The sequence below is a fragment of the Syngnathus scovelli genome, chromosome 9, assembly GCF_024217435.2.
Source record: "Syngnathus scovelli strain Florida chromosome 9, RoL_Ssco_1.2, whole genome shotgun sequence".
Taxonomy (NCBI): Eukaryota; Metazoa; Chordata; class Actinopteri; order Syngnathiformes; family Syngnathidae; genus Syngnathus; species Syngnathus scovelli.
The window spans coordinates 3,930,613-3,958,055 of NC_090855.1; the positions used below are offsets into that span (position 1 = coordinate 3,930,613).

General features: G+C 41.8%; 1 protein-coding gene and 1 long non-coding RNA gene across 5 annotated transcripts; one reads left to right on the top strand and one right to left on the bottom strand.

The window, feature by feature from the left end:
* Window positions 1–463: 463 nt before the first annotated feature.
* kif13a (kinesin family member 13A) lies at window positions 464–25,979 on the top strand. Of its 4 annotated transcripts, none has more exons than XM_049729933.2 (40): window positions 464–819; window positions 1,002–1,092; window positions 7,287–7,299; window positions 9,262–9,322; window positions 10,584–10,676; window positions 10,992–11,172; window positions 13,003–13,090; window positions 13,660–13,794; window positions 13,868–13,980; window positions 14,123–14,234; window positions 14,305–14,517; window positions 14,581–14,691; window positions 14,776–14,910; window positions 15,389–15,519; window positions 15,695–15,781; window positions 15,849–16,024; window positions 16,418–16,637; window positions 17,141–17,303; window positions 17,390–17,533; window positions 17,609–17,758; window positions 17,818–17,982; window positions 18,096–18,269; window positions 18,540–18,691; window positions 18,764–18,896; window positions 19,006–19,152; window positions 19,381–19,413; window positions 19,848–19,947; window positions 20,024–20,150; window positions 20,231–20,286; window positions 20,461–20,585; window positions 20,717–20,893; window positions 20,967–21,059; window positions 21,145–21,297; window positions 21,594–21,671; window positions 21,746–21,805; window positions 21,911–21,992; window positions 22,073–22,224; window positions 22,457–22,600; window positions 22,756–23,731; window positions 24,128–25,979. In XM_049729933.2, exons 1-40 carry the CDS (start codon window positions 765–767, stop codon window positions 24,259–24,261), a joined length of 5,733 nt encoding a protein of 1,910 aa, XP_049585890.1. In that variant the 5' UTR covers window positions 464–764; the 3' UTR covers window positions 24,262–25,979. The 4 variants fall into 4 exon arrangements, with proteins under 4 accessions (XP_049585890.1, XP_049585889.1, XP_049585891.1 ...); XM_049729932.2 differs by having other exon boundaries at window positions 465–819; window positions 7,284–7,299; XM_049729934.2 differs by lacking the exon at window positions 19,381–19,413 and having other exon boundaries at window positions 465–819; window positions 7,284–7,299.
* LOC125974960 (uncharacterized) lies at window positions 18,745–20,257 on the bottom strand. Its single transcript, XR_007483801.2, has 3 exons — window positions 20,111–20,257; window positions 19,064–19,145; window positions 18,745–18,887 (listed from the first exon to the last, which is right to left on the bottom strand). It is a non-coding gene; the product is annotated as an uncharacterized lncRNA (long non-coding RNA).
* Window positions 25,980–27,443: the final 1,464 nt, after the last annotated feature.

The following is a 27,443-nucleotide window of genomic DNA, read 5'->3' on the forward strand; positions in this document are numbered from 1 at the left end:
AATGCCAGTTCACTGCTTGGAACTCTGGATCAACATTGAAAAGTCTATAGGCCTCAGAGCAAAATGGCTTTATATTTAATCTGAATTTTTAAATTTTATGTATTATATGTCACACTACCCTCCCACACATACACACACCATTTTATTATATTTTTTAACCGCATAATTTGTGTTGTGTAATTTTTTTCACTATATGGTGCGAACCATTAAAAATTGATAGGAGGCCCACAAATAGCCCACAGGCCATAGGTTGGTCACCACTGTATAGCTCGTGTCTAAAAGTCGTGGCCGCGGTGAGTAAAAGCATTTATTGGGTGAAAATGAAATTTCACGGCTGTGTGAAAAATAACCACTCTCCATCACATGTCTGTCTGGCCCTCGTCTAATGAGTGGCGGGCTCGCCCCTGTTTAGTGCACAGTGCAAAAAATGGTTTGCCCCTCTTTTGGTGCTTTGGTGCAGCCTCCACAGCCTGCCAGAGGAGAGCAGAGCAGAGCAGAGCAGTCGAGCTCCCGGACGGTCGGTGGAGGAAGATGGCGGTGGGGATGCTGTATGGAAGCGGAGTCGAGCTCTGGATTTCTATCTAAAAAACAAACCTAATGGATATAAAGGACAAGCATGGACGCTTTCCTGACGTTTCTTTTTGACGCGCGAACGCTTTAGGGGCGATTTGAGTCGCAATCTGTCGCCTTTTGCCACGGTACAGATTCGGACTTGTTGTCTGAAGACTTTCCCCCGCTGAGAGAAAAGCGAAAAGTAGGCAAAAATGTCGGATACTAAAGTAAAAGTTGCCGTAAGAGTTCGGCCCATGAACCGGAGAGGTAAGTCTTTTTTTTTTTTTTTTTTTTAAGTGCGTTATGTGTGTTGTAAAATCCGCTAACTTTTCATCCCTTTTCAAAGAGCGTCACTTGGGTTGACTTATGGAGTTTTAACGGAATTAAATGAAGTCGTATTTCACACCCCGTTGTCTGCTTTGTTTTCCAAAACAAACGTCTTTGTACAGAAATTGAGCTGAACACAAAATGCGTGGTGGACATGGAGGACAACCAGACGGTTCTGTACGCGCCACCCTCCAATGCAAAAGGAGACAACAGGTAAAAAAATAAAATAAAACAATTCCATAGTGTTGTTTAAGTTACATCCCTCCAACTGGATTTTATTTGAATTATGGTTGCCCACCCTGCAAAATCTTTTATAGTTTGGATTACTGTGCTTGGTTTTGAGTGTCACCAAATATTTGAAGCACCGTGGGGCTCCCAGGGTGTTATGTAAACGTCTGACCCCAAGTGCAAGTGCACAAATAACTTTCACCGAGCTTGTCGTGCAGTATGCAATAGCAAAACTTCGTCATATGATGTTGTACCGTGTTGTCATAACACTCGTGGTTGTTAGCACATCTGCCTCAAAGTTCTGACCTTCTGGGATGGAATGTTGGCCATTCTGTGATAATGTACTTGTCAATCTGTTTTTAAAAAACAAATTGGTTCACACTTTCACACAATATTGTGACCTTTTACAGCAAAAAAACTAAATGCCTCACATTTTCACATGAATCAAGTATATAAGACAATATTGTGACCTTTTACAGCAAATTAGTAGAATATGAATACATTTAAATAGATCATTTTCCTGACACCAAAGCAAGTGAGTTGTGCATTGCAATTGTCGCGTTAAATTCAGTTTGAAAAATTGCTAAGGAAGTGATATGCGACCCCCATGATGAAGTTGATGTTAAGTTTTCAATACCCAACAATTGTGATGCATTTGAACCTAGCCGATGAATCTCTCAAGGTTTTGCCGATGAGCTAATTTAAGCGAAGGGTGCCGGGTAACACGACAGTGCTCAGCATTGGAGTAGAGGACGGGCACTTAATGTCAGGAATAGAAGCTGTAAAATATTATGGATCACACTCAGACTTTATGAAAGCAAACAAAGTGTGACATCATTATAATGCTGCTTAAGATGACGTTTAAGTGGATGTATTGTAGCTGTCACATTAAGTCGTCTTGATTTACCATTGGTAGAATATAGTGGGATTTTCCCCATAGGAAATCTTAAAAGGGATTTTTTATATTTTCATCAGTTAATTTGATAATATTTCATGTACATTTAATATCTTTAAAAGTGCATTTTGCCACTTGCTGTTGACTGTAAATGACATGTGCTGAGGGCTCATGTAGCAACCAATCACAGCTCACCTGGAGAATGTCACATGTCCAAACAGAAAACAGATGAGCTGTGATTGGTCAATCTTGATCAAATTAATATTTTACTAAATCTTGATTTTTTGACTGCTGAAAATGACAAAATAAGTACACTATCCATTTAAGATTGACGTAAGTGCACATTTTGCCACGTTTAACAGATGTTGGTGAGAAACTACTTGTTATTTCTTACGACTTTATCATATTTGGAATGCTAATTTAAGATTTGATGTCCAGTGTGACAAATCATGTAAAATTGTGTTGCCCAACCTTGCTGCATGTATTTTGACTTGACACGAAGTAAGCAGCCTTGCTGCTGGGGATTTGGCTCCTTGTGTTTAGACTACAGTGGTTTTGCCAAGGCATATAATTTTCTCTCTTGCTGATGGTGGAACTGCGAGAAAAGCTTTTTGCTCCCGTTGCAGCCGTGTTTTGAGGACACCTGTTGCTGTGTGCTGGAGAAGTGTCAGTTTTAGTGGCTATCAAATATGGCTGCAAGGGGACTTAGTCATGGGAACTTTTCCTCTCCCATGGGAACATAGAGTAAAAGACGTACGGAGGAATAGTTGTGTTTCTAAAAATAATGAAGTGGAATTAAGTTTGGGATTCAGATGATCTCATGACACGTCAAAAATTGGAAATCCTGTTTTCCATAGACGGACCACACAGCAAATGAGAATTAAGAGGCATATGAGGGATTTGCTTTGATGGTTGAGCTTCATTCTTTACACTTCACTGTATTATAGTAACACTCGTGATCACTAAGCTGCTGGGGAGGCAGGTTAAGTTTCCCCTAAATTCCTAATGGTCTTTCTCACCTTTTATCTGCACGTTATGCTGGCACCACGTTGCATATTTGACATGGGAATGCTTGTGTTCTGTCGACACAATGGTTTAATGGGGGGTGGAGAGGCAGAGAAACACCTGAGGCTGCTGTCTGTGGTGGAGATGAGTGGAGGGGCATCATGACAAGGAAATACCCCTCGGGGGGGGGGGGGGGGGGGGGGATCACAATTCGTCAGGTTCCAACCTGCCTGCCAACACAACTGAATACAAAGCTGTCAAGACTTATAAAATACCTTTTGAAAGGGAGATATGATCAAACTTGGATGTGTTTCCCATCTTCAAAAATGATAACAGCGCCCAGATGTTTATGTAGCGGTTAGCCTGACAGGTTAAACTGTTAAGCCTTGATAGAATACAGCAGTAAAACATTAGTATTTTGTCTAAAATGAATTTAACTTAATTATTTTATGTACAAATAACACCTTTAAAAAAAACACATTTTGCCACTTGCTGTCAACGTAAAATGACATCACATACTCAGGGCTCAAGTATCGACCAATCACAGCTCAGCTTGTGAATGTCACATGACCAGATTTGAAAAAAGAGCTTAAAGATTTTGATAATAATCATTTCCGTCATGCAAAATGCTAAGTTGCTAAATGCTAAACCCACACCATTATCTGTATCAATAAAATGTCAATGTATTCAAACGTATATCGAACATTCTCTCTTTTTGGTATCATTTGAGCAGCTCTCTGGCTTTTCAAAACACGCCTTTCTAAAATGACAAGCTGCCTTGTCCGGTGACTGCCCTCAGGAATGTTCCCTTTGTCTAGATATGATTGTGTCCACTCAACATTTCCATGTAGAAAGATGTTCTCAGATCTTCCTAGCTTAGTAATACATTTATCAAACACGCATGTCACATAAATTGACTTGATAGTCCAAATCACAAAAGGCCTGTTTGTTCAGAGGCTCTCCCATTGTTTTCACAGAATGGAGAAAAGATGGCGGCGTCCATCTTTGTTGCGTCTGTGGCTCATCAGGCTCAGATGTGGTTTCTCGTGCAAGGAGAACTAAGAATTCTCTCGCTTTGTGTTAAGGAATTTACACAACAATTTTGGTCTCAAAAAGGCTTCCGGTCTTAAGCGGGGAATGAATCTATTGTGACGGCAATAATGTCTTTAGTTGTGTGTTTCTCGGCCATCTTGTTCCTTTTGTGACCTTTTGTCCATCGCGGCCACACGCCAAACCTATTCAAACATCTGACATCTACAAGTAGGCAGGGTCAAAAGAGGTGTGTCCCGATAGTAAATGTCACTTGATATCTTTTGGGAAGGAGAGTTGCATCGAAATGAACAGATTGACCAACCCTGTGAAAATGATTTAATGCTTCTGGGGCGGCGTATTATTTAGTATGCTAGGCCCGTGGACCTACCTTGTCACTGCAGCGTCACAAATGCCTGAGAGGACACGATTGGAGCCGAACTGCTTCATCTGCGTTGTTGGCATGTGCGAAGGAAAATTCCCCAACAGGAGCATCCGGCGCATTGCTCCTCATTAAGACTGTTTTTGACAGTCTGAGCTTGGCTTTTATGTCGGAACTTTGACTCACAAGGCTGGTCGTTTGTCTTGGCCGCGTGTTTGCAGAGTTGTTGCCGAGCAACAACTGTTGCCGAGACATGCAGGAGTTAGCCGACTTGTAAAATATAAATGATGCGCGTTTTTCTCTTAAGTGCAAAATAATTCACACGTAATTTATAGTTCACGCTCTTTGTTTCATTTTGAAGCAATTGTGGTGACATCCAAACAACCTTCCAGCATCCCCTATCTGCTCATGACCTATTTTAAACTCTTTATTCCTATAATGGGATGGAAAATATTCTCACTGGAACCTATTTAAATGCCAGTGTCATACCGAATAAATTAATGATGCCCAAGGGAGTGGGGTCAAAGCTAAGGTCAGCGTAGATGTAACTCAACTTTTCATAGCTCACATATTGTTCTTCTTTGGTTGTTGCAATTGGATAAACAGCGCCTCCGCTGGTTGCTTTAAGATATTTCAACAATGATTAATTACGCAAAATTGATCACATTCTATAATTTATTTTTAAATAAATTGTTATTTCCAGCAACCCTTTTAAGGAGTAAACATTTACATTTCACGTTGTTGATATTCAGCCTTGTCTGCTCTATTGAGTGTCCTTCTTGCCTACTTCATGGAATTTTTTTTTAACAATCCCACACAAGACTCAGTGTATTATTTTTTCTAAATCTGTGCAGCAAGGTGATCTCCTACTTCGAGTGGGTGGGAGCGACCAGCTTGATTCGTTCTAAACATACTCGGGGAATATTTGAAATGTTAGCCTGGGCTCCAGAGCAGCGCAATCTGCTGTAACCCAAAACTGACACACTACGTTGTGTTTGGCTCAAATCTCTTATGACTTGTAATTGTCTGAAACACGTTGACAGGCGAGTAGGGGAAAGAGTCTTATGTGTGGTTAAATTGAGGTTAAATGGTTTGGAGGGCTCGAGATGTAGCAATCAGACGCAATTTGAATCTCTTTGGTGTGTGTTTGCGTGAGACTCTTTCTGTGTGGGTGATTTGACATCGGTCCATTTAAGAAGCAGGATTATCTCATTAGACTGTTTATCTAAAATTACTTCATTTGTAAATTTGGAGCTACCACATCTGCTCTTGTGGACGCTCTATTTGGGAAATTGGAGTGTATTGTTCTCGTCTGTGACCATAAATTCCTACGAGAGGCTTTTTTAAAAATATTTTATGATTAAATGCGGTGTTGCTGGATGATGCACTCTGTATGTAATCTTGTGTGTTTGTTTCCCGCTGGGCTGGAAGAGGACATTTTTTTGACAACATAATGACCCAGTGGCCTTAATCCTGTTCCATATCCACGGGGGGATCCCGCTGCGGGCACTCCCACCCTTCATAATTTTTATTTGGGGAGCATACAGTAATCTAAAACTCGACAGAAGACGTCAACCAATCATGCATACCAGGTCGTAATGGAAAAAAATTTAAAAAAACAAAAGTCAGTCTCAAGGGAGATATTTTCTACTTGAGATTTAACAATATGGCCGATAAGATCACCTTGCTTTAGGGGGGTTGGATGAATTGCTACTGTATTTGTCTTCCAGCCATGCTGAGAAATTTTCCGGATGTCTTATCATGGAACGGCTGGCTGGAAGGCCGGGAGCCAACGTGCGGCCAAGGCGACACACTTCACACGAAGTACAATGAAGCGCACAAAACCAGCAGCGTTAGCCTCGTGTTTGCTGAACCGCAACATAAGCCCTCCAACCTCAACATGTCACACACGCTAAGTTTTAAGCAAATCGCCTCGAGGCTGCACCGTCCGAGCTTTGTGACCGAGTCGCCGAGACTGCCACTGAAATGCATTTTTAACAATAATAAATACGATTACATGCATTGAAAAGTGATTTCTTGCACATTGTTAAGATGGAGACAAATATCTGGTGAGATTAAAAGATTATATCGGGAGGCTGAGGAGTGCTGGAATTTATGTTGGGAGGCTCTTAAAGTGATCGAAGCAGCTGCGGAAAATAAATAATGTCTGTCATGAATGAAGTCTGCGTTTGTCTTTAGCGAGGAAGTAATTGTGTTAACAAAACCTATATATAGCAAGATGGATACAATTCTCTCTATTGTCTCGCTCGGGATTCTCCACATACCACATGTGGCCGTTTATATTGTACACCCAGAAGGAAAATGTTCCTCAAAATTCCCACAGAGTGACTTTTGCAACATTTGGTGGAATGTGTCCCAAAAGAGTTAGAAGCTTTTTTATTTCATGTCACATTAATAGCCAGTTGTTGTTTTGACTAATTTCATCATACTGTGGTCTGGGTGGACCTGCGGTTAAAATATGTAATTCAACTCGAGTCAAACTTTTTGTCCTTAGTTCCGGCATCTGGGTATGCTGAGTGCAGCCATCCCTAACTTGGCCTCTTTGTTAAGTCCTCAGGCAGAAGATCTATTTACTCAACAGAGTCAGTGGGACGATGAATGCTAAATCTCTTGCCTCGCTTAGTTCCACTGGCCTACTCCTGAACTCCAATCACAGCAGTGATCAGCAGGAAGTGCTACTTGGAAGTCAACAGAAGCAAAAACTGATTTAGTGTACACACGCTCAAGTTTCCTGGCGACATCCAGGAATATTTAATTTGTGTTTAGCATTAAAGCTCAATATTCCTAACTGCTCTTTTTTGTCTTGTTTGTTCCCCACCTTGGACTCCTCCTGATGGATTTCAGCAGGAAACAATCTAAGGTATGTACCCTCCGCCTGTGTTCTTCTAATGATCGCGTGACATATCAGAGATGCTGAAAATGGTTTCCTTGAGGATGTGAGAAGCATCCTGCGCATGTCTTTACACAAAGGCGGTGATTGAGGACGTTTTAGTCTCTGGGTTGGTCAGCAGGCGCCGGATAGATGTCCGTGTGAATGTGTCAGCGCTTTAAGATGTGCTGAGCACCCACAAAGGGGCTACAATGAGAGCAGGATGTGCGTGGACACTGGGCTAGTGTGTGCGCGCGCATTGAAAGCTGCATTGTTGCAAGCGCACCCCCCCCCCCCATTTCTTCCCCTTGACGCCTCACTGCTGAGCTTGACCAGCTCGGGTATGGTTCATACATTGAGGATCGTCTTTTGTGTCGAGTACACTCGTTGACGGGGTCCCGGGGGGACTGGGTCTCTCGGGCCTGTAACCTGAATTTACCCTGACACTAAACCCAACGTGTGTCTGCTAATTTTACTTTTAGTGTTTCGACAATGTTGTAGTACAATATACAGTTTTTAACACTTTTGTCTGATTATTTGGAATTATGCATAAGGCGGTATCAGATTTTAAATGTTTTATTAAAATGCTTATCATTCTCTAAAAGAAACTTCAATTTTTTTCCGTTTTTAGTTGTGGTAAAACCAAGTCAGACCTTAGATCTTGATGATGAGACGTTTGCTAGCATTAGCATTGTCGACTATAAACAGCCAAGATTTATATTTTCAAATAAAAATGTTGTCACAGTTTTTAATGGCGGTTTTTATACAGAGTAGTATAATTTTTATGCTGTTGTCAAATGGATAAGCTAAGAAATGGTTGCTCTGTTGCCTTTAGCTAGTTAGCGAGACAGTCTTGCTAGCTCTTCTGCTTTGATTAGCATCTTTCAACCTCAGCAGGTGGTTTTCTTGAACTATTTGCTTCCTGGTCTGATTGAAATGTTATTGTCGGATCGCTCGGTTGTTAGCGTTGGGCTGACGTCTTATTTCACCACACGCTGGGCTACTTTGATTATCCCTGATTGCAAGTGCAAGTGCAAAAACAGGTAGCGGAAGTGAAGCTAACCCCTGCGGGAGACTTGAAAAGACTCTATTGTCCAATCAAGAACATTTTTTTTTATGGAGTCACAGTCCCGAGGAGTCTGCTCAGCCATAGCTAGCAAAGCATCTCTAATTGAGAATGATGACACTTTTTGTTCCTTGCAAACTCATTTGACTGAAGTCACAAGAACAGGTTTTGTTTTCAAAGCATTCACTCATGCTGACTGTGCAAAAAGCAGAAGCTTCCCAGTAAATAGCCCCTATCATGATTCGTAAGATCTTGGAGAAGGGAGGTGCTTTGAGAGCAATTTATAACAGCAGCACGATCTTTTAATGTGATTTTATGGAGACAATAACGAGCTATTTGAATGTTCTGTCAACACACACACACGGACAGGTTTACGCTAAAAGAGTTTATTTCCTCGCAGAGAGCATCTCTCTGTCATTAGTCCAAGAGCTAGCTCATGCAGGTGCCTCCAGGATACAAAGCAAAGCGTTTCTTCTGCTCAATTCTGTGTTGTGAAAGGCAGCAACGAGGGCTGCGAGCCAGCATGCACCGCCGGGGAAGCGCTCCAGCCCCGTTTCCTTGGAGACAAGGGTCACTGAGTGCTGGAATTTCTTGGGGGAGCGCTGACCCTGATTTATGAATTCATTTAGCCGCAGCCACTATGACAAAAGCGCTAACAGTGGATTTGTACAGAGCGTCTTAATGAGCATTACTTTGAACAATAAGCTCAGTTTGTCTGGATCTTACTCTCGCAGACATGCTCTATCCCGCTGATTTACTCGCATGGCACGGCACAATAAACTTGATTTGGTGCCCGTTATGGAAGCAGGATCAACTCGTGTCGGAGTGTAAACGCTCGGACAGGTGTGGAAAATGTGTCGGTGATCCCTTCGCTCTCTTCTCCGTAGGTGTTCGCCTTTGACCACTGTTTCTGGTCCATGGATGAGTCCAACGTTCCCAAATATGCCGGTGAGTCACACGTGATAAGTCTTCACTCCTCCCTAGAGAGCTTCAAACATGCATTACATTTCAAGAATTTGGCTGCAAGCGCTTTGGGAGTCAAATGTCCTTGTGTTGTATTCAAAAACTTAAATATAACAATAATAATAATAATTAATAAATATAATAATATATGTATTTATATAAATAATAATAATAATAATAATAATAATGCCTTATAATTATAAGGCACCATCATTCTAGGCTTCACATTACAATTATATAAATAAATAATAATAATAATAATAATAATGCCTTATAATTATAAGGCACCATTCTACTAGGCTTCACATTACAATTAGAAAAATAATAATTTAAGCTACATTTTGCACAAACATAAAAAAATCGAACACTTTATCCATTTTTGAAACAAATGAAACACCTCACTCCTCTACTGCTAACTAACAAAAATATAAACAACCTCCTTGGTAAAGTTAAAGTCCCAAAGTCCCAATGATCATCGTCACACACACATCTGGGTGTGGTGAAATTTGTCCTCTGCATTTAACCCATCCCCATGTGATTTTGATCCATCCCCTGGGGGAGAGGGGAGCAGTGAGCAGCAGCGGTGCCGCGCTCGGGAATCATTTGGTGATCTAACCCCCCAATTCCAACCCTTAATGCTGAGTGCCAAGCAGGGAGGCAATGGGTCCCATTTTTATAGTCTTTGGTATGACCTGGCCGGGGTTTGAACCCACAACCTTCCAGTCTCAGGGCGGACACTCTACTACTAGGCCACTGAGCTGGTGGTAGTGGGAACAATATGAAAGTGTTTATATTTACATGTGCATTATTTTTCCAACCACTCTAATTCATGTCCTTGCGCATATTTAATCAGATTCTACTATTCATATCGCTAATGAATGCTTTACGCAACATTTCACGCAAGAAAATTGGTCCATTTGTGCAAGCGGAACATTTTTCATTAGCCACTCGCTTTTGTGATGGAGATGTCATATACACGGAGAGGACAATATGACCACTCGGGGCACGGCCTGAAGCTGGCACAGCCGAGGCTTTATTTAGCTTATTAAACAGCTGTTCTATTTCGAAGTAGCACGACACAAGAGACTGCACGGCACAGACAAATACTTTCGACATGACCAGGGAGCAAGCGCTCACTGGATTTGTGTTCCGAGTTCTCGTTAACTGTTCTCATTTGCCCACAAATAAAAAGCAATGATTATCTGTTTACACTAATCGCCATGGTAACTGAGTCTTTGTCCTAAAGGTCAAGAGGTGGTGTTCAAGTGCCTTGGAGAGGGAATACTTGAAAATGCATTCCAAGGATATAATGCCTGCATATTTGCCTATGGACAAACAGGTAATACTAAAAATGTGAAATTATTCAGAATAGTATCATTAGAAAGAAAATATTGTTTCTTTTTGAGTTGGACTGTTGCAAGAAAATGACCTGGAGGGGGAAAATTGTTCCAAAGTTTGTTTCATATCTCGAGAAATAAAGCGAATCCGATTAGGGGAAAAACAAAGCTATACTTGTTTTGATTCTAGTCAAAACCTTTGGGGGGGGGGGCAAAAACGATTAAATCTGCCTTCAGAGATTTTATTTTATGATCATATCAGCCTGAACGTCTTGTCAGATACAAATACATTTAAAGCACTTTTGTTGTTTTTATAGGTTCTGGCAAGTCATTTTCCATGATGGGAAACGGGGAGCAGCCGGGTTTGATCCCTCGACTGTGCTGCACGCTGTTCGAGAGGGTCCACCAAGAGTCCAACGAGGGCCATACTTTTAAAGTAGAAGTATCTTACATGGAAATCTACAATGAGAAGGTCCGCGACCTCCTCGATCCCAAAGGGTGAGTCTGATGGGTGGTCTTGTGCTTTTTCTCTCATAGTAAACACAGATCTGACCTAAATCTGCTCGGTGAAGCCAATGAGCTAATGCTTTGGACTTGCGGTGACACACACACAGCTGCTTGCTCAAACGTTGTCATTTTTCCTGATTCATTCCGACTCCAGCGTGATCGGTGACCTCGCTGGCTGCTGCTCCCACTTGGGCCTGACTCAGGACTGTGACGGAGCCAAGTAGGAAGCTTTGGCCATTTCCCGCAGTTGATTGGTTTACTATTTACACTTGCGGGTCTTCAAGCCGCTGCCATTGTTGTGACTTGTCTCACAAATGTGTCTCCATTCAGAATGGAAAGACGGACTTTCCCGTAGTTTGAATGGCGGTGTTGGAGTGGCATTGTAATTTTTGAAAGTGCAGGTGATAGATGGATAAAGTTAAAATACGACCCCGTGTCCACTTTTCACAATGACTTTGGTTTTGCAAAATAGTCATTTCCAGTCGGCAGTAAATTGGCTGAATAAATCAATAACGCATTTGCAAATTCCGATGATTGGGCTGAATTCAAGAAATTGTCCAATCACTGACCTTTTACCCAAAAATTGAATTTTCATCGACATAAAATATTGTTTCTGTGTAGCCAAAATGCTTTACAAAATATATCTTTTCATTCCAAGATGAGTAAAAAAAGCCCCCTCTTCATTCCTAACATCTGAGGCTCGGTTAAGAATGTAAACATTAAGATTCTCCCCAAAGAAGATGTTGAAAATTAAATCAAAGTGCATGTCAGCACTAGCTGACTGACTTTAGCTGTTCAAACAAAAATAAAAACACACTTGCAGCGGGTGGTAGGTTACCATAATGGAAAGAGGAAACCTGGTAACTGTTAACCGGAGTACACTGAGTTGGATAGAGTGACCTTCTGCGCTATTGGATTTCTCTTCAACAACTAGCAGGCAGCCCTAAAGGAGAAACATTTTTTATATTTCATACAAGTTATAAACTGAAAAGTGAGGCACACTTCAGGGAACAATGTATTCAGGTCCAATGGGGAAACAATATTGTTTATGCTTTCAAAGAGCCAAAAGCTAATCTCATTGGGCAATAGCTTGCCAGCATTGCCAAATAGCTAGCTAGCGGTGTAGCTAGCTAGCTATTACACAAAATGAACTTAATTAGAAACAAGTGAACAACTGTGAAAAACATTTTGACAGTTTTTATCTCTATCCTTCACAGTTTAGTTTTTTTTATGTCATGTCAACCTATATTTATACGGCCATTCTTTCAACAGGATGTTGTTCCCAGCCAAATCTTGTCAGTTAAGAGAGAAATGTGTTTTTAACATCAGCTTCTAAATGTTAAGTCATGTTTCCTCCGGATCTCCTCCAGAATGCGCATCTGGCAACAATTTCAATTTAATGTTTAAACTCCCATATATACTGAAAGTTCAGACATGTCCTTCTCTTATCATATATCAGTATTTTTTATTATTATTGTCATTATGCATGATGTTATTATTTTATTGTATCCAGATGACATCCTGAATCTTGATGAATAGTTCCTCCTTGTTCAGCAATAGGTGTTGATTTAAATACAACATTTGAAAACAATTCTTAAATGCTTAAATGCTCTTTGGTTGTGTAATTTTGCACTCCACCCAAGCTGTCCTTCTCTCCTTCAATCCCATTTTATGCTTGAGGTAAAACCGATGGTGTCAGCGCTCCAAATTGCCATAAAAGCCACAAAAAGGGCGACTTTAAAGAATGAGGAAATGAAATGTGCTCGGTGCCATGAGAGGCATTTACACTCCTTTTACTCACCAGACCGTTTCTCTTTTAAGGAGCCGACAGTCCCTGAAGGTTCGTGAGCACAAAGTCTTGGGTCCATACGTGGATGGTTTGTCTCAGCTGGCCGTGACCAACTTTGAGGTATACCCTTGTCTTGTACAACTGAATAAAATCCACTCAAATTTCATAAATGCAAAAAAAAAAAATCATTTATAATGTCAAACACGAATCGTTTGCAGCCAAATAGCACTGAGTTTAACAATGTGGTTTTAATTCTCATGAGCTCCTAATGACACATATAATGTGAATGTGGAATGCACCCGTGTGGTTTTTTGGGGTGGATTGTATGCCAAGCTTTTCTTAATTAAGTTTAAAAATCCCCACCCTATTTCTGTGCGCCATGTTTGCCTGATATCGACACGCTGGATTTCCTAGAGCTCCGTCTCGCTAAAGTGCATGTGAACGTTGGCTGCCTTTTATTGTTCTCAAAAGGATCTGTTTGCACATTTTTCTTCAAATCCACGGAAATCTGCTCCAAGCTTTCGAACTGTAAAACTTATGAAATGTAAAACTGTTGCCAGTATTTCGACAATAATCAGCAACTAGGGTGAACAATTTGCAACTCAACACTATCAGTTTCAAATATAAATAAATGATGTCATATGAGGTTTAAAAAATGTTTATCTCTCGTTTGTCTTCCTTGACTTCAGGACATTGAAGTGCTCATGTCGGAAGGGAACAAATCTCGCACGGTGGCAGCCACCAACATGAACGAGGAGAGCAGCCGATCTCACGCCGTCTTCAGTATTATCGTCACACAAACATTATACGATCTACAATCCGGGGTGAGTCTTTTTGACTCTGCTTTAAGTGTTCCACAAATGTATTGACCTCGCAATGAATTGGCTTTATGATCAGAATTCCGGGGAGAAGGTGAGCAAGATGAGTCTAGTTGACCTGGCAGGAAGTGAACGGGTGTCCAAGACAGGAGCTGCTGGCGAGCGACTAAAAGAAGGAAGCAACATCAACAAGTGGGTATATTCGGAAATTAAAAGGCAACGTGCATCGGACACGTCGTTAAAAAATGTGGTTGTCGTCCCTGGAGAAGCTAAGATCATTTATTTATTGATTTACTTGTGGAGTCTTTAAATGTAACTTTGCGTTTGGTTGTAGGTCCTTGACCACGTTAGGTTGTGTGATTTCTGCGCTGGCTGATCAGTCTCCAGGAAAAGGGAAGGCCAAATTTGTGCCTTACAGAGACTCAGTCCTCACCTGGCTGCTTAAGGTTTGTAGCCCACATTAATTATTATAATCATCTGTCAGAACAAATTTAGAGAAGGAATTTTTCTCTTTAGGATAACCTGGGTGGGAACAGCAAGACGGCAATGATCGCCACAGTGAGTCCCGCGGCAGACAACTACGAAGAAACTCTTTCCACTCTGCGTTACGCCGATCGAGCCAAGAGGATCGTCAACCACGCTGTCGTGAACGAAGACCCCAACGCTCGCATCATCCGAGAGCTCCGAGAGGAGGTGGAGAAGCTCAAAGTGCAGCTGTCTCAGGCTGAGGTGAGATTTTGAAACCAGCAGAACCTTGCATGGCCACTAACGTGATCCGGATGTGCTCTCAAGTCCTTGAAGGCTCCTGAACTGAAGGAGAAACTCCACGAATCCGAGAAACTCATCATGGAGATGACCGTCACTTGGGAGGAGAAACTGAGGAAGACCGAGGAGATTGCCACAGTGTGTATATATATATATATGACAAATAATATTCATGAAATAAATCCACTTTGCTCACAGGGAAGTCATACTGTGTTTTTACAGGAGCGCCAAAAGCAACTGGAGAGCATGGGCATCTCTCTGGAAACATCCGGAATTAAAGTGGGTGAAGACAAATGTTTCCTGGTCAACCTGAACGCCGATCCTGCCTTAAATGAGCTGCTCGTTTACTATCTGAAGGTACTCATTTTACCGACGGAGGTCTTTTTATTTGTTCAGTTGTAGCAAAAATGTTGGCATGGGTTCATAGGTGATTTTTTTTTTTTTTTTTTTCCTACCAAAGTCAGAAATACCTCAAAAGCCAGGGAATCCTATTTGTAATGTGATAAAAGTATTATAAACAGAGCTGATCTTGCAAGACAGACTTGTAGGCGTGTGAGCAAGCACCAACAACAGGCCTTTGTCTAGCTTCTGCCGTTTCAATGTGGAATGACCACTCCAATGTGAAATGGACTCGTTTGTACATCCTTTGAAAAAAAGGAAATGTTTGTCTAACAGCGCCCACTCACTTTTTTTTTTTTTTATTCTTTCCCCCGGTTGAATCCTTGCAGGCGCAGTCTTGTTTCCTCATTTTGTCATAATAAATTAGGCCAAACATGGGGGAGGCGAAGATAATTCCTTTCAGGCCTCTTTTAATATGTCTTCCACCTGTGTGTAGGAGCGCACACATGTCGGCGCTGACACTTCTCAGGACATCCAGCTGTTTGGAATCGGGATCCAGCCTCTGCATTGTGTACTGGAATTGTGCCCGGATGGTGATGTCACCTTGATGCCCATAGGGAACGCCCGGTGAGCTGCAGTAAAAAAAACGACGACGACTTTGTCCGTTGAAGCTTCACATGAGCTCATTGTCGAGGAATTTGAGTGCTTTCAAAGCACGAGCATGTTTTTCCCCCCTCTAGACGCAAATGAATTGTTCAAGAAAGGATGCAGATAATAATCCGACTTGACGTTTTCTCCGCAGCACCTGTGTGAATGGAACAATGATCGATTCTTTGGTTCATCTTTGGCATGGAGATCGGATCTTATGGGGCAACAACCACTTTTTTAGGTGCGCCGCATTTTGATTTGGAACCTAAGAGGATGAGTTGGAAGGCTAAAAATGGAATCTGTCACAGGATCAATTTGCCAAACCGAAAACGGCGGGACCGTTTGAAGGAGCTGGAAAAGGCCTCTCCCAGGGACAGCTTTGTGGAGGTGGATGTGGAGACCGCCAGTGAGGCATCTTCTGAACAGGACTACAGCTATGAGTTTGCCCAAATGGAAGTCATAATGAAGACTCTGGGAAACAATGGTAATTACTTTCAGCTCTTGGTGCACAAAAATTCCATATATTTTATTTATCTAATATTTATATATTTATATTTTATCAGGGGTGTGTACACTTTTGATATCGTCTGTATTCTAATTAATTTGAGTTCTTCCAAGAATTTCCTGCAGCTTATTCATATTTTTTATTTATATATCATATTTATATTTTACCAGGGGTGTGTAGACTTTTGATATCATCTGTATTCTATTTCATTTGAATTCTTCCAAGAATTTCCTGCAGCTTCTTCATATCTTTTATTTATATATTATATATTTTACTAAGGGGTGTGTAGACTTTTGATATGGTCTATTGTAATTCCTTTAGCTTCTGCTATAGATTGTAAACAAGACTCGAGCATTGCATGTGGTTTTCTAGACCCCATGCAGAATGTGGTCCAGGTTTTGGAGAAGCAGTACCTGGAAGAAAAGCGCACGGCTCTGGAAGAACAAAGGTTGATGTACGAGCGGGAGCTGGAATCTCTTCGGCAACAACTTTCTCCCGAGAAAACGCAACAGCACCACCGCAGCAACAGTGAGCGCCTCACGTTCCAGACGCACACGCCGCACGGCAAGCTGCAACTTTGGACGGAGGAACGGTTGGTGACACACGATGAGCTCATACAAAAATGTCAATATTTGTTTTTCATCACTTGCTACTCAATACAGAATTCCATCCATTGCATTTCTAAGTAGGACAGTCGGTTTCCGCTATGCTAGTTTTTCCCCAAACAGCGTTATCCCATAATACGAGGTTCTATCCCAACCTAAAACTTGAGGACACTGCAAGACAGTGTTTAAAAGAATGAGTAATGCAAAATTACGGCTGCCCTCATGAAGTGAAGATAACCACCTCTTAAAAAATGAAGCTCAAAGTTCTGGTTAGGTCAAACCACCAAGTAGCATTCTCCTGCATGTGTCCTGCCTTTAGTCTCCAAGCCTCCTTGTGCTCCAACGGGAAATTCCAATTTTTCACATCATCGATTTTTTTTTTGCCCATTGTTGGTTACGCTGCCAATTCACACAACAGTTTTCTCATACACAACCAGTTGTGTTGTATCTTTTTGGATAACAGTTTTTTTTTTGTCTTTGTGTGCGTCAGGGATGAACTTTTCAGACAGAGTCTTTCTCGGCTCAGGGAACAAGTTCTGAAAGCTAACACCCTGGTGCGAGAGGCCAACTTTTTGGCAGAGGAGATGAGCAAACTGACCGACTATCAAGTCACTCTTCAGATTCCTGCAGCCAACCTTAGCGCGAACCGCAAGGTCAGCCGGCTGAGCCCACGCCAAGCAATCATTTTAACTGTTGCGTCTACTCAGGGGCCTTATCTGACTTCTTTGTTTTTATTCAGCGTGGAGCCATAGTGAGTGAGCCGGCCATCCAGGTACGCAGGAAGGGAAGGGCAACTCAGGTGTGGACCATTGAGAAGCTGGAAAACAAGCTAGTGGACATGAGAGATCACTATAGAGACTGGAGAGAAGGCTCAGAGGAAGTGGTAAGAAAAACAAGACAGGAGAGTTAAAAAAAAAAAGACATTTGGTTATTTCATTTTGTTTAATTCAATTAACAGTCCAGCAAGGCAAATGGTAAACACTCTGACCCATTTTACGACGCTCAAGAAAACCACAACCTAATAGGAGTGGCGAACATTTTTCTGGAGTGCCTTTTCCATGACGTCAAACTGCAATATGCTGTTCCCATCATCAGCCAGCAGGGGGAGGTAAGTTAATTGCATCCATTTGATGTTTTTTTTTTTAATTTGTTTGTTTGTGCGCACAGTTAGCAGGCAGACTGCACGTGGAGCTGATGCGGGTCAGCGGCGCCGTGCCCGAGCGCCTTTGCGGTGGGGACGACTCCTCTGAGAACTCCAGTGAGAGTGGCTGCTATGAGGTCTTGGACACCAATGGAGAAATTGTCCACATGGCCAAGAGGCTCATTATCAGGGTAGAAGCCGCTTTTTTGGTTTGCGTGTATAGCTGTACCTTGACTTATGTGACCCGAGTCTCTTGAAAATTCAAAAAGTCGGGTCTCATGCTGTGTGTGTTTTCACGTTACAGGTCCGCATCAGGGAGGCGACGGGGCTGCCCCTCAACCTGTCCAACTTTGTTTTCTGTCAGTACACCTTTTGGGAACACGGCGAACCCACAGTGGCCCCTCCAATGGTGAGCCCTGACAGACCTTCCCCTCGGAGCCCAGATGCACAGTTCACTGTCCAGTTTGACCACTGCAAGGTGAGAACCATCAGTTTCTTTTTATCTCGGCCAAGACGCTTGCAGAATTACGCTCATTGATTTTGCAGGTGATGAATGTTTTGAGCCTTGGCAGAGGTCTTCAAGTGTGCTATATTTTAAATTGGACTAAAGCAATTATTTTACTTTTTTAAAATTTATTTATACTTTATTTATTTACATTTTATTTATTGATAATATATTAATTTTATTTATATTCTTTTTATTTATTTATTTTATTTATTATTATTATTATTTTTTATTTTTTTGCAGGACTATGTTGTACATGTGACAGATGACTTTCTGGAGTTCATATCAGATGGAGCGTTGGCAATAGAGGTATGGGGCCATTGCTGTGCTGGGAACGGACGTTCTCCATGGGAGTTAGATGCTCTGGAATCCAAGACTCAGACGCTCCGAGACAGGTACGTACAAGTTGAGTTCACGCTCATGGAGAAAAACGGAAGGATTTGAACACTGATGCACGTTCCATGAAGGTGGAGCGAGGTGTCTCGCAGGATCGAGCTGTGGGTCTCCATCCAGGAGCTCAATGAACAGGGAGAGTACGCCGCTGTGGAGCTGCAGCCTGGAAAAGACATCAGCACGGGAGGAGTCTTCCAACTGCGCCAGGTCGGAGAAAAAACACAAAACACTGTGACTGGTGTAATTATGTAAAAAAAGAACGCTTTTTAAAAGCCAGTGCCAGAAGCACCACACTGAGGTTGACGTGTCCAAGCAGGGCCACTCGAGGAGGCTTCATGTCAGCGTGAAGCCGGTCCAAAAGTCAGGCACCCTACCTCTGCTGGTGGAGGCCATGCTGTCCGTCTCCATCGGCTGCGTGACTCTACGCTCCTCCAAATTGCAGCGACCCCTCGACACCTACCAGGTCCGTGAAACATATTTAGAAAATGTTATATTTAAAAGTCGTTCACTACCATTGACGGCTATACAAGTCAAAGATTTAGTTGAACTGGGCTGGTGGTAAATGAGTTTATAATGCAACACAACTTGAGAAAATCTGTTTGATGTAAAAACATTGCGTAGCTCAAATTCTGAGCTGTCAGCTCGCACTTACACACACACATATCTGACAGCGTGTGTTCTTCCCTGCCAGAGAGAGGTGCAAGACGATACGGATAGTTATCAGGTACCCTCATCCTGCTGTAACTTAACACGCAGCATGAAGGATCACGTGTTTGCGATCAAGCCCTTGCTTGAGGGCCCACGAGGGAGGGCTGTGCCTCTCCCGACTATAAAAAAAAAAAGCAAAAACCGTTGCTTTATTAAACAAAACACACACTGTAATAACATAACGGCCATTCTTTGGCAGCCAAACACAGCTCCACCCTTCGCCTACATTTGCACACTAATTTGCTTGCCACTACTGAAGAGCTGCAAGAACATGCTACATGCTATCTAAACATTTTTGTTGCATGGCTGGCACTACTTTGCATGGGGGATGTGCACTGATATCACAGGTGTGATGCGGTTCGGTGTTTTTTTGTGATACAGTATTAACAATTGTGGTCCCAAAAAACTGATACAGCCAATCAGGTGCACTTTATCTCCATCTGCTTCTAGGAGGAAGATCTCAGCTGCGTAAGAGAGCGATGGTCTGAGGCCTTAATAAAACGACGGGAGTACCTCGATGAACAAATCAAAAAGATTATTAACAAGCATGGTCAGTCTAGAACCTCCCAGAAAAATTGTATTTGGTTCTTATGGTTAATTATTGTGATTGGTCTCAATCCATGCAGAAAAGTCAGAGGAAGACATTGAGCGGGAAGCCCGTCTGGTGGAGCAATGGGTCGGCCTGACCGAGGAGAGAAACGCCGTGCTCGTACCTGCGCCCGGAAGCGGAATCCCCGGAGCTCCCGCCGACTGGTATACAATTCGAGCATATTTATGTCAAATTCATTTGATTTGTTGCTTTTTGTAACCATGTTTCAAACATCTGCCTGTAGGACTCCGCCTCCCGGAATGGAAGCTCATATCCCAGTCCTCTTCCTTGATTTGAACGGTGAGTCACACACATTCTTGACATTTGAATCAGGAGTCACCACATTAGGCCTAAAAAACAAGCTGACGGATTGCGCTTTTTTGTTTTTTTGTATTATCGCCGATTAGACTGTGCTGATATAATTAATGATTGTATATTTTGGAATCTTAATATAGATATGTTTTGTTCCACTAGCTGATAATCTGACAGTGAATGAGCAGCTGACGGGTCCTCATGCTGCGGGTGTTAACTCTATCCTACCCAAAGAGCATGGAAGCCAGTTTTTCTATCTCCCCATCATCAAGCATAGCGAGGAAGAGGTGAGTCACCGCTTTGCGTCTACTGCCCCCTTGTGTTCAAAGATGGAACTACGCAGCCAACTCGCTTCTACTTTTACAGATGCCTTTCCCAAGTGGCTCGTTCAGGTTTTAAAAGATTCAATTATTTTCAGGTGTCAGCCGTGTGTTCCTGGGACTCATCCATCCACGATTCCGTGCATCTCAATCGAGTCACGTCTCCTCACGAGCGTATCTACCTGATCTTGAAAACCACAGTGCAACTTAGCCACCCTGCCTCAATGGAGCTGGTGCTCCGCAAAAGGATCGCCGTCAACATCTACAACAAGCAGGTTGGTGTGTCAAGAATGTTACAACTACATTGAGCGTTTGGTTTGTTCACTCAATTTGACTTCTCTTATTCAGAGTTTCACACAGAGTCTCAAAAGGAGAATGTCGCTTAAGAATATGCTTCACTCCTGCGGCGTGATCTACGAGATTGTTTCCAACATACCGAAGGTGGAACATGTTCTAGATGTATTCTAATAAATGCACTCTTCAAAGTCTTGTCATGAACCCCTTGTTCCTCATGCTACCATGTCAGGCCTCAGAGGAACCAGAGGAGAGAGAAACGTTGGCCCTCATGGCTGCTCGTGCAGACATCGAGGAGACTCCCGATGGAGAAACCTACATTGAGAAATACACTCGGGGAGTTTTGCAAGTGGAGAATATCCTCAGCTTGGAGAGGCTGCGGCAGGTACAGTAGAGCCATATGGATTGCCCATGTCACAACCTGATATTAAATTCCGATAAAATTATTCTGACCAATTTGAAGAATACAATGTAATTTTTTATTTTGGCAAATTCATGTCTCAGTATAATAATGTAATTAAAATACAATTATTATTGTATTGTATATCCATCCATCCCCATTATATTATATTATTATAAAATTTATATAAATTATTATATTATAATTATATTATATTATATATTTTTATTATATTATATTATATTATATTATATTATATTATATTATATTATTTTCTACAGGCTGTGACCGTGAAGGAAGCACTCTCTACTAAGGGAAGACATCTCAGAAGAAGCCTCAGCACACCAAATGTTCCTCATGTAATGAGCACATTCCTCTCATGAACTAATAGTTTTGACATGTGTCATGAGTAACAAATTTCCCTGCTCTCCAGTCTTCCTGCAGTAAAACAGACCTGACTGACTGTGAGGATGAAGACCGCAAAGTATGTGAGGTATGCTTCAACACCGTGTTTGTTGATCACATGTTTTGCAGCTGTAGTTTTTTTTAAAGATGGGTTAATTTTCTGAGCTAATATATTTGATGTATTGATTTGTAGGATAACTGTGATCATGGTGACAGCTGCAATCCTCAGAACGGCTCTCTCTGCAGTACACCGATCAAAAACAAAGAAGGGTCAGGTAAACCAGACGAGAGAATTTAAAAAGAAGTTCTGCATGTTCCGAAAACTACGAATGTCTCACCGAATGTCTCTGATCAGGGTCATTTCCAGAGAGTCCTACATTTTTCAACTCCAGTCCTTTCAAGCTTCTATCCCCTCAGCCGTCCAAGTTCCTTAAGTCCCTGCTTCCTGTCAAGGAGGAGAATAAGGTGAAGAAAGTCCTGGAGGCCCGCCCACTGCTGGGAAAAGAGGCAAGAAGGAATGAGTTAAATCTCCCTGTGTTGTGATCCTCACTCCTGCGCATGGATGTTTGTGCCACTCATATCAACATGCATTTTTGTCTGCAATTTTCTAGCTTGACCACAAATTTCTATAATGCATGCCCACCATGTCACTGACCTGGCCAGCTCCATGCCTTGCATGCAATGTGTTTGTCTGTGTGCGTGCGTGAAGTCCTGTGCTGTTGTTCTGACCCATCTGCAGAGCATGCGCTCATGTGTGGACAACCCTGCGCTGCTCCCCCCTCCCTGCCCCTGGCGCAGACCCAGGGCAGGCAGCGAGGGCCACTGCAAACTTCCCACCCCCACCTGCAGACCGCTCAGCCGCACATTGCCACAAGGTGCTGCTGTAAGTGCTACACGTGAATGTCACATGGTCACGGGACGGTGAGAGAGATCATGTTAGCATGTCCAGGCTACTTTTATACTGCATGACCACTAATTGTGAAGATGAAAAATTTGCCAAGCCATCAACTTTCACCTTGCACATTTTGCCCTCTGCAGGAATCCGACGAGGAGGACGCTGCAGTGGACGTCCGAGACGGCGGCGGCTTCCAGACGTACATCCCCGAGGACTTTGCAAACTTTGACATCTACAACGCCACCCTGGAGAGCCGCGGCGACTCGAAGGAGCGGAAGGAGGTGTCTCGTAGCCCCACCGCCAGTAGCTGCACTAGCGGTTATTTTTCCCACAGCGCCTCGAACGCCACGCTATCCGACCTGCCGTTCAGTTCCAGCGAGAGCTCCGATCATCTCAGCTGCAGAGATTCGCAAGACGCTCTCGGATGTCATGGCGGAAGAGGCTACACGCAAATTAAAGTTCCCGCTGGAAGTGAAGACCAGCAGGTGTTCAACTCACCAATTTCCTTACCTATCAGTGTTCCTTGTGGCAAGCAGAGAACTTTTCCTCCGCCTCAAAATTGCAATCTCAGTTGCAGTCAGGAGTTCACAGACTTTAAAGGGGCGGATGATACCATTGCCGAAGAGGGCTTGCAGCATTTTACAGACGGATGGGAGCAAGACGCTGTTGACGTGACTACAACACTGAAGACGACGAACAAGACAGAAACGTGTGACTCTGTTGCTATTATGAAGAACAATTCCGACAACGCCTCAGCCGCTTTACACAAATATCCAATTTCGACCAACACTGTTATTTGCACCATCTCTTCAACGTCACCGTCCGCTGTTACGTCCTTGTCCAAAGCCCCGCCTCTCAGAGGAGGAGACCCTCCCATCCGCGAGCCGGCCCAGGGAGATGTGCCCCACGGGAGCCCCTGTCCAAGCCCCAACCAGAGCAGCACGGAGCCCTCGGGCGACTCCAGCGGGGATGAGTGCACCCCCGTCGCCCAGCTCCCCGACTGGATGGCGCCAGGGGAGATGGTGTGGGTGGGTAAACGGCGAGGAATGGTCCACTACGTCGGAGGGGTGGAGTTCGCCAAGGGTATCTGGGTTGGTGTCAAACTGGACCTGGCAGTGGGTGAGTTCATTGAAAGTGTAGCAAAGGAATTACTGTACTGCATAGTAGTGAAGTATTTGAAGATTTTATCCACTAGAGGGCACTGTTTATTTTAACTACAAGTGCTGTGGTGTCTTGCTATAGTCAAAATAATTTAATCTTTCCCCTTTGAACTGATACAATTAAACTGTTACAGCCTCCACAATTTTTTAAAAATGTTTTTCATATTTTTTTAAGTAATTACATAATTTAAAATGGAATCTAATTCAATGGATATTAAACTGCTCCTTTACTTTTATTCTAATACTTTAGGCCATATAACTTAAAATCTTCAAAATAAAATAGTCAAGTAAGACAAGTATGATTTTCCAGTTTTTTGAATATTGCTGAAATTGTCATATTTTAACCCTCCCTCAGGGAAGCACAATGGTACTGTCCAGGGGAGAGTGTACTTCCGATGTCCCCCAGGCCACGGCGTGTTTGTGAAGCCATCTCGTCTGACTCGGGATCCACCCTCCATGGACACGGAACCAACCACTCTCCTCAGATAAGACTAAAACACAGTCTGGGCCACAGCTTTGGCCAAAATTCTGATTTGGTCATTTGTAGGCTTTTACTATCTAATGAAGCTAATCACTGAATATGCACATGCTCATTATGCACATTTTTCCATAAGGGTATATTTTTAAGGGGAAACGCTTAACTGGGAGTCCATATGGAAATATTAGCCACTTGGTTTTTCTTAAGAAAGCATATTTTTGTATGGCGTTATGATCACAACCCCTGAGGCTCATATGATGATTAATCTGGGATATGAACATTACGAATGTACTACTGTCAATAAGATGTCAGGGGCAACCAAAGAGTTTCATATCTGCTGTTAGTAGTTGAGTTGCAAAAGTGGTGGAAACTTTATAAGGGAAATTCAACCTTTTTTTTGGGGGGGGGGGGGGGGAGAATTATTGGCAGTTAACTAGAAATTTGGGCGAATTAATCCAAAGCATAAAAATAAAAAAAAATACTGTCCTAACCAGACAAGGGGGCAAATTGATATTCATTTACAGGGTAAAATAAAATTGTGTGGGTTATTTTTTTATCCAAAATTTATTTTCCATATTCCTCTATAAATTCCAATTATTTTCCCTGTAAAGTTCCCATCTTTAAGAATAGCCCAAATTTTGCATACCATGTTTTGTCATTTTTTGTATGTGGAAGAACACAAAGTTTAGTGCCATGTCTCTCTATCCGTAATAATTTCCACATATCCTCAAGATCAACAAGAAAACCTGCATTGCCTTCACTTTGTGACTCTTGAATTATCCTGTTGAAGTACTGTAACACTGTGGATTGAACAATCCCTATCCAGCATGAGAATCGTGCTGATTGAACGCTTGCACTGGAAAGGAATTTTTCGGAAACGAACTGACTGAGCGGGTTCTCACTCACTCGCTTTCAACTGAGAGGAGGCAAAAGCCGTATGATGTCATCTCTGAAGATTTTATAGACTATTCAGCACTTGGATGAGGATTTTATAGGCTTTATCCAGAACTTGGATACGATGATGCCTTATGTCTTTGCTTCCATAAAGGTGGACACATAACCTTAAAAAAAAAAAAAAGTGTGTTCCTGTGATATTGTCTATGTTTATTTTGACGACACCTAATGGCTTTCCGGAAGCCACCCGGCCTTATCTGGCTTGACTGATGTGCATCCTTTTTTTTCTTTTTTTTTGTCCATGTGAAATTTATATGTTGACTGACTGATACGTAATACCACACGTTATTAACAGGTACTCAATAATGCATTATGTCCTATTTAGGATCGAATGACAGTGTGATAAACGGTGTCTCGTTACAGAGGATGAGGTTGTTCAGTATGACCATGTGGCGAAGTTGTGATGCATCTATATATAATGTATATGTTCAAGTTGTACATGGAAGATCTTTCAGCTGCTCTCCCTTGTGGAGATGTAAATACAAGTGTGTTTTTTAAAAAATAGTATTTACGCTATTATGATGTACAGATTTGTATTTATGTTGTATGGCAAAAAATTCTTTTCATTGGTACGTGAATGTTCTAGAAGAGAACATTTGCAATCAAACCACTGTGTTGACTTTTTTCTGTTGAATTTGGTCAAACATTTTGGTTTTTGGCATTATTATTTCATGTTCCAAAATCCAAAACACAAAGAAAATAATTTGTTTAAAAAATTGTTCAAATAAAGTTTTTCTATAAATGTTCAAATAAAGTTTTTCTATAAAGAAAAAAAGTCCCAATATTTGTTGATACATGCTTTTATTATTGGACAGTAACTTCTCTGGACAATGACAGTGTTGTTTTTTGTTGTTGTTTTTTTTAAATCAAAGCATGCTTTTTATTTAACAGCAACAATGGCAGTAAATGAAAGCACAACAATTCAATTTCAATTTGTATTTTAACATGCTGCAGCGTATTTTTTTCCTCAACCTAACGTCCAAACAAGACACAATACAAACTTTACTTTCAAACACACAACTGTGAAAACAAGCCTAAACGTCAATAGATTTGTACAAAAGGGCGACAACTGCCATAAAGGTCGGCGAGGTCATGTGTGGTGATTTATTTATTTTTTAAAACAACACATCACTTAAGTTGTCATATAGGGAAAGCACAGGTGTGGTATGTAACATTAACAATGACTGCATTCTATTTTGGTGTCTCTGCAATGTGCCGTGACACTTTGACAGCAGTAACTCTTTTTTAGCGTGCACACCTGTGCTTTTCCCTGTGTGACCTTTTCAAATGTACTCAGACACACACACTACACATATAAAACATGATACAGCCTGTATTTCTAGCCTGTATACATCTAAATGTGGCTACTATTTAAGATGAATCCCCTTCCTGGAATTTTGACTTCAGGTTTAAAAATGACATTCACAGTAGACACTATGTAATAGATCCAAATAAATTGGACAAATGAGTACTTATTGAGTGTGTAAATGTGTGACGGGAGTGTGTTTGGCAGAGGGAGTCACATTTCCATGCTCATTGACTGCAACATTAAGATCCACTTCCACTAATGAGATCCAAAACAAAAAGCCGGGAGGAAAAACACAAACAATGCCAATATTTTTTTGGCTGTGGGATGGGTATTAATTTACTGCATCATACTGAGATCTGGAATTATCCTCCTTATACAGATCATATTCTGTTTTTTAAATACCTCTCATACACTGCGGTTGTGCCTGAGTTGGCGTCTGTGGTCACTGCAGTTAGTGGGCCTTGCACAGACATTATGAAAAATATTTTTGGGAACCAAATAATACAATTATCTGAAATTATTATAAAAAAATGGAGGACAATGTCTAATTGTGATTAGATTAACATGAACTTATTTTCCTTTATGAAAAAAGACACTATAAAAAATACTATTGGGAATCAAATAATACAATTATCTGAAATTATTATTAAAAAAATAAATTTTAAATGAAGGGCAATGTTTCTAATTGTGATTAGATTAATATGGAATTATTTTCCCTACTGTGTAGGTCTACCTGATGGCCAATATGGCTGTGTTTGTCCTCTGTAGCTGATTTAAATAAACCTCATAAATCACCAATACGTCTCTAATATCTGTAGATTAAAGTAGAGATTAAAGTAAATCAATCGACGTCACCCCTAACCACACAAAACACACTTAAACCCACTTTTCAGTGCTCCTATCCAGAGGAGGAAAACGCCTCTACCACCT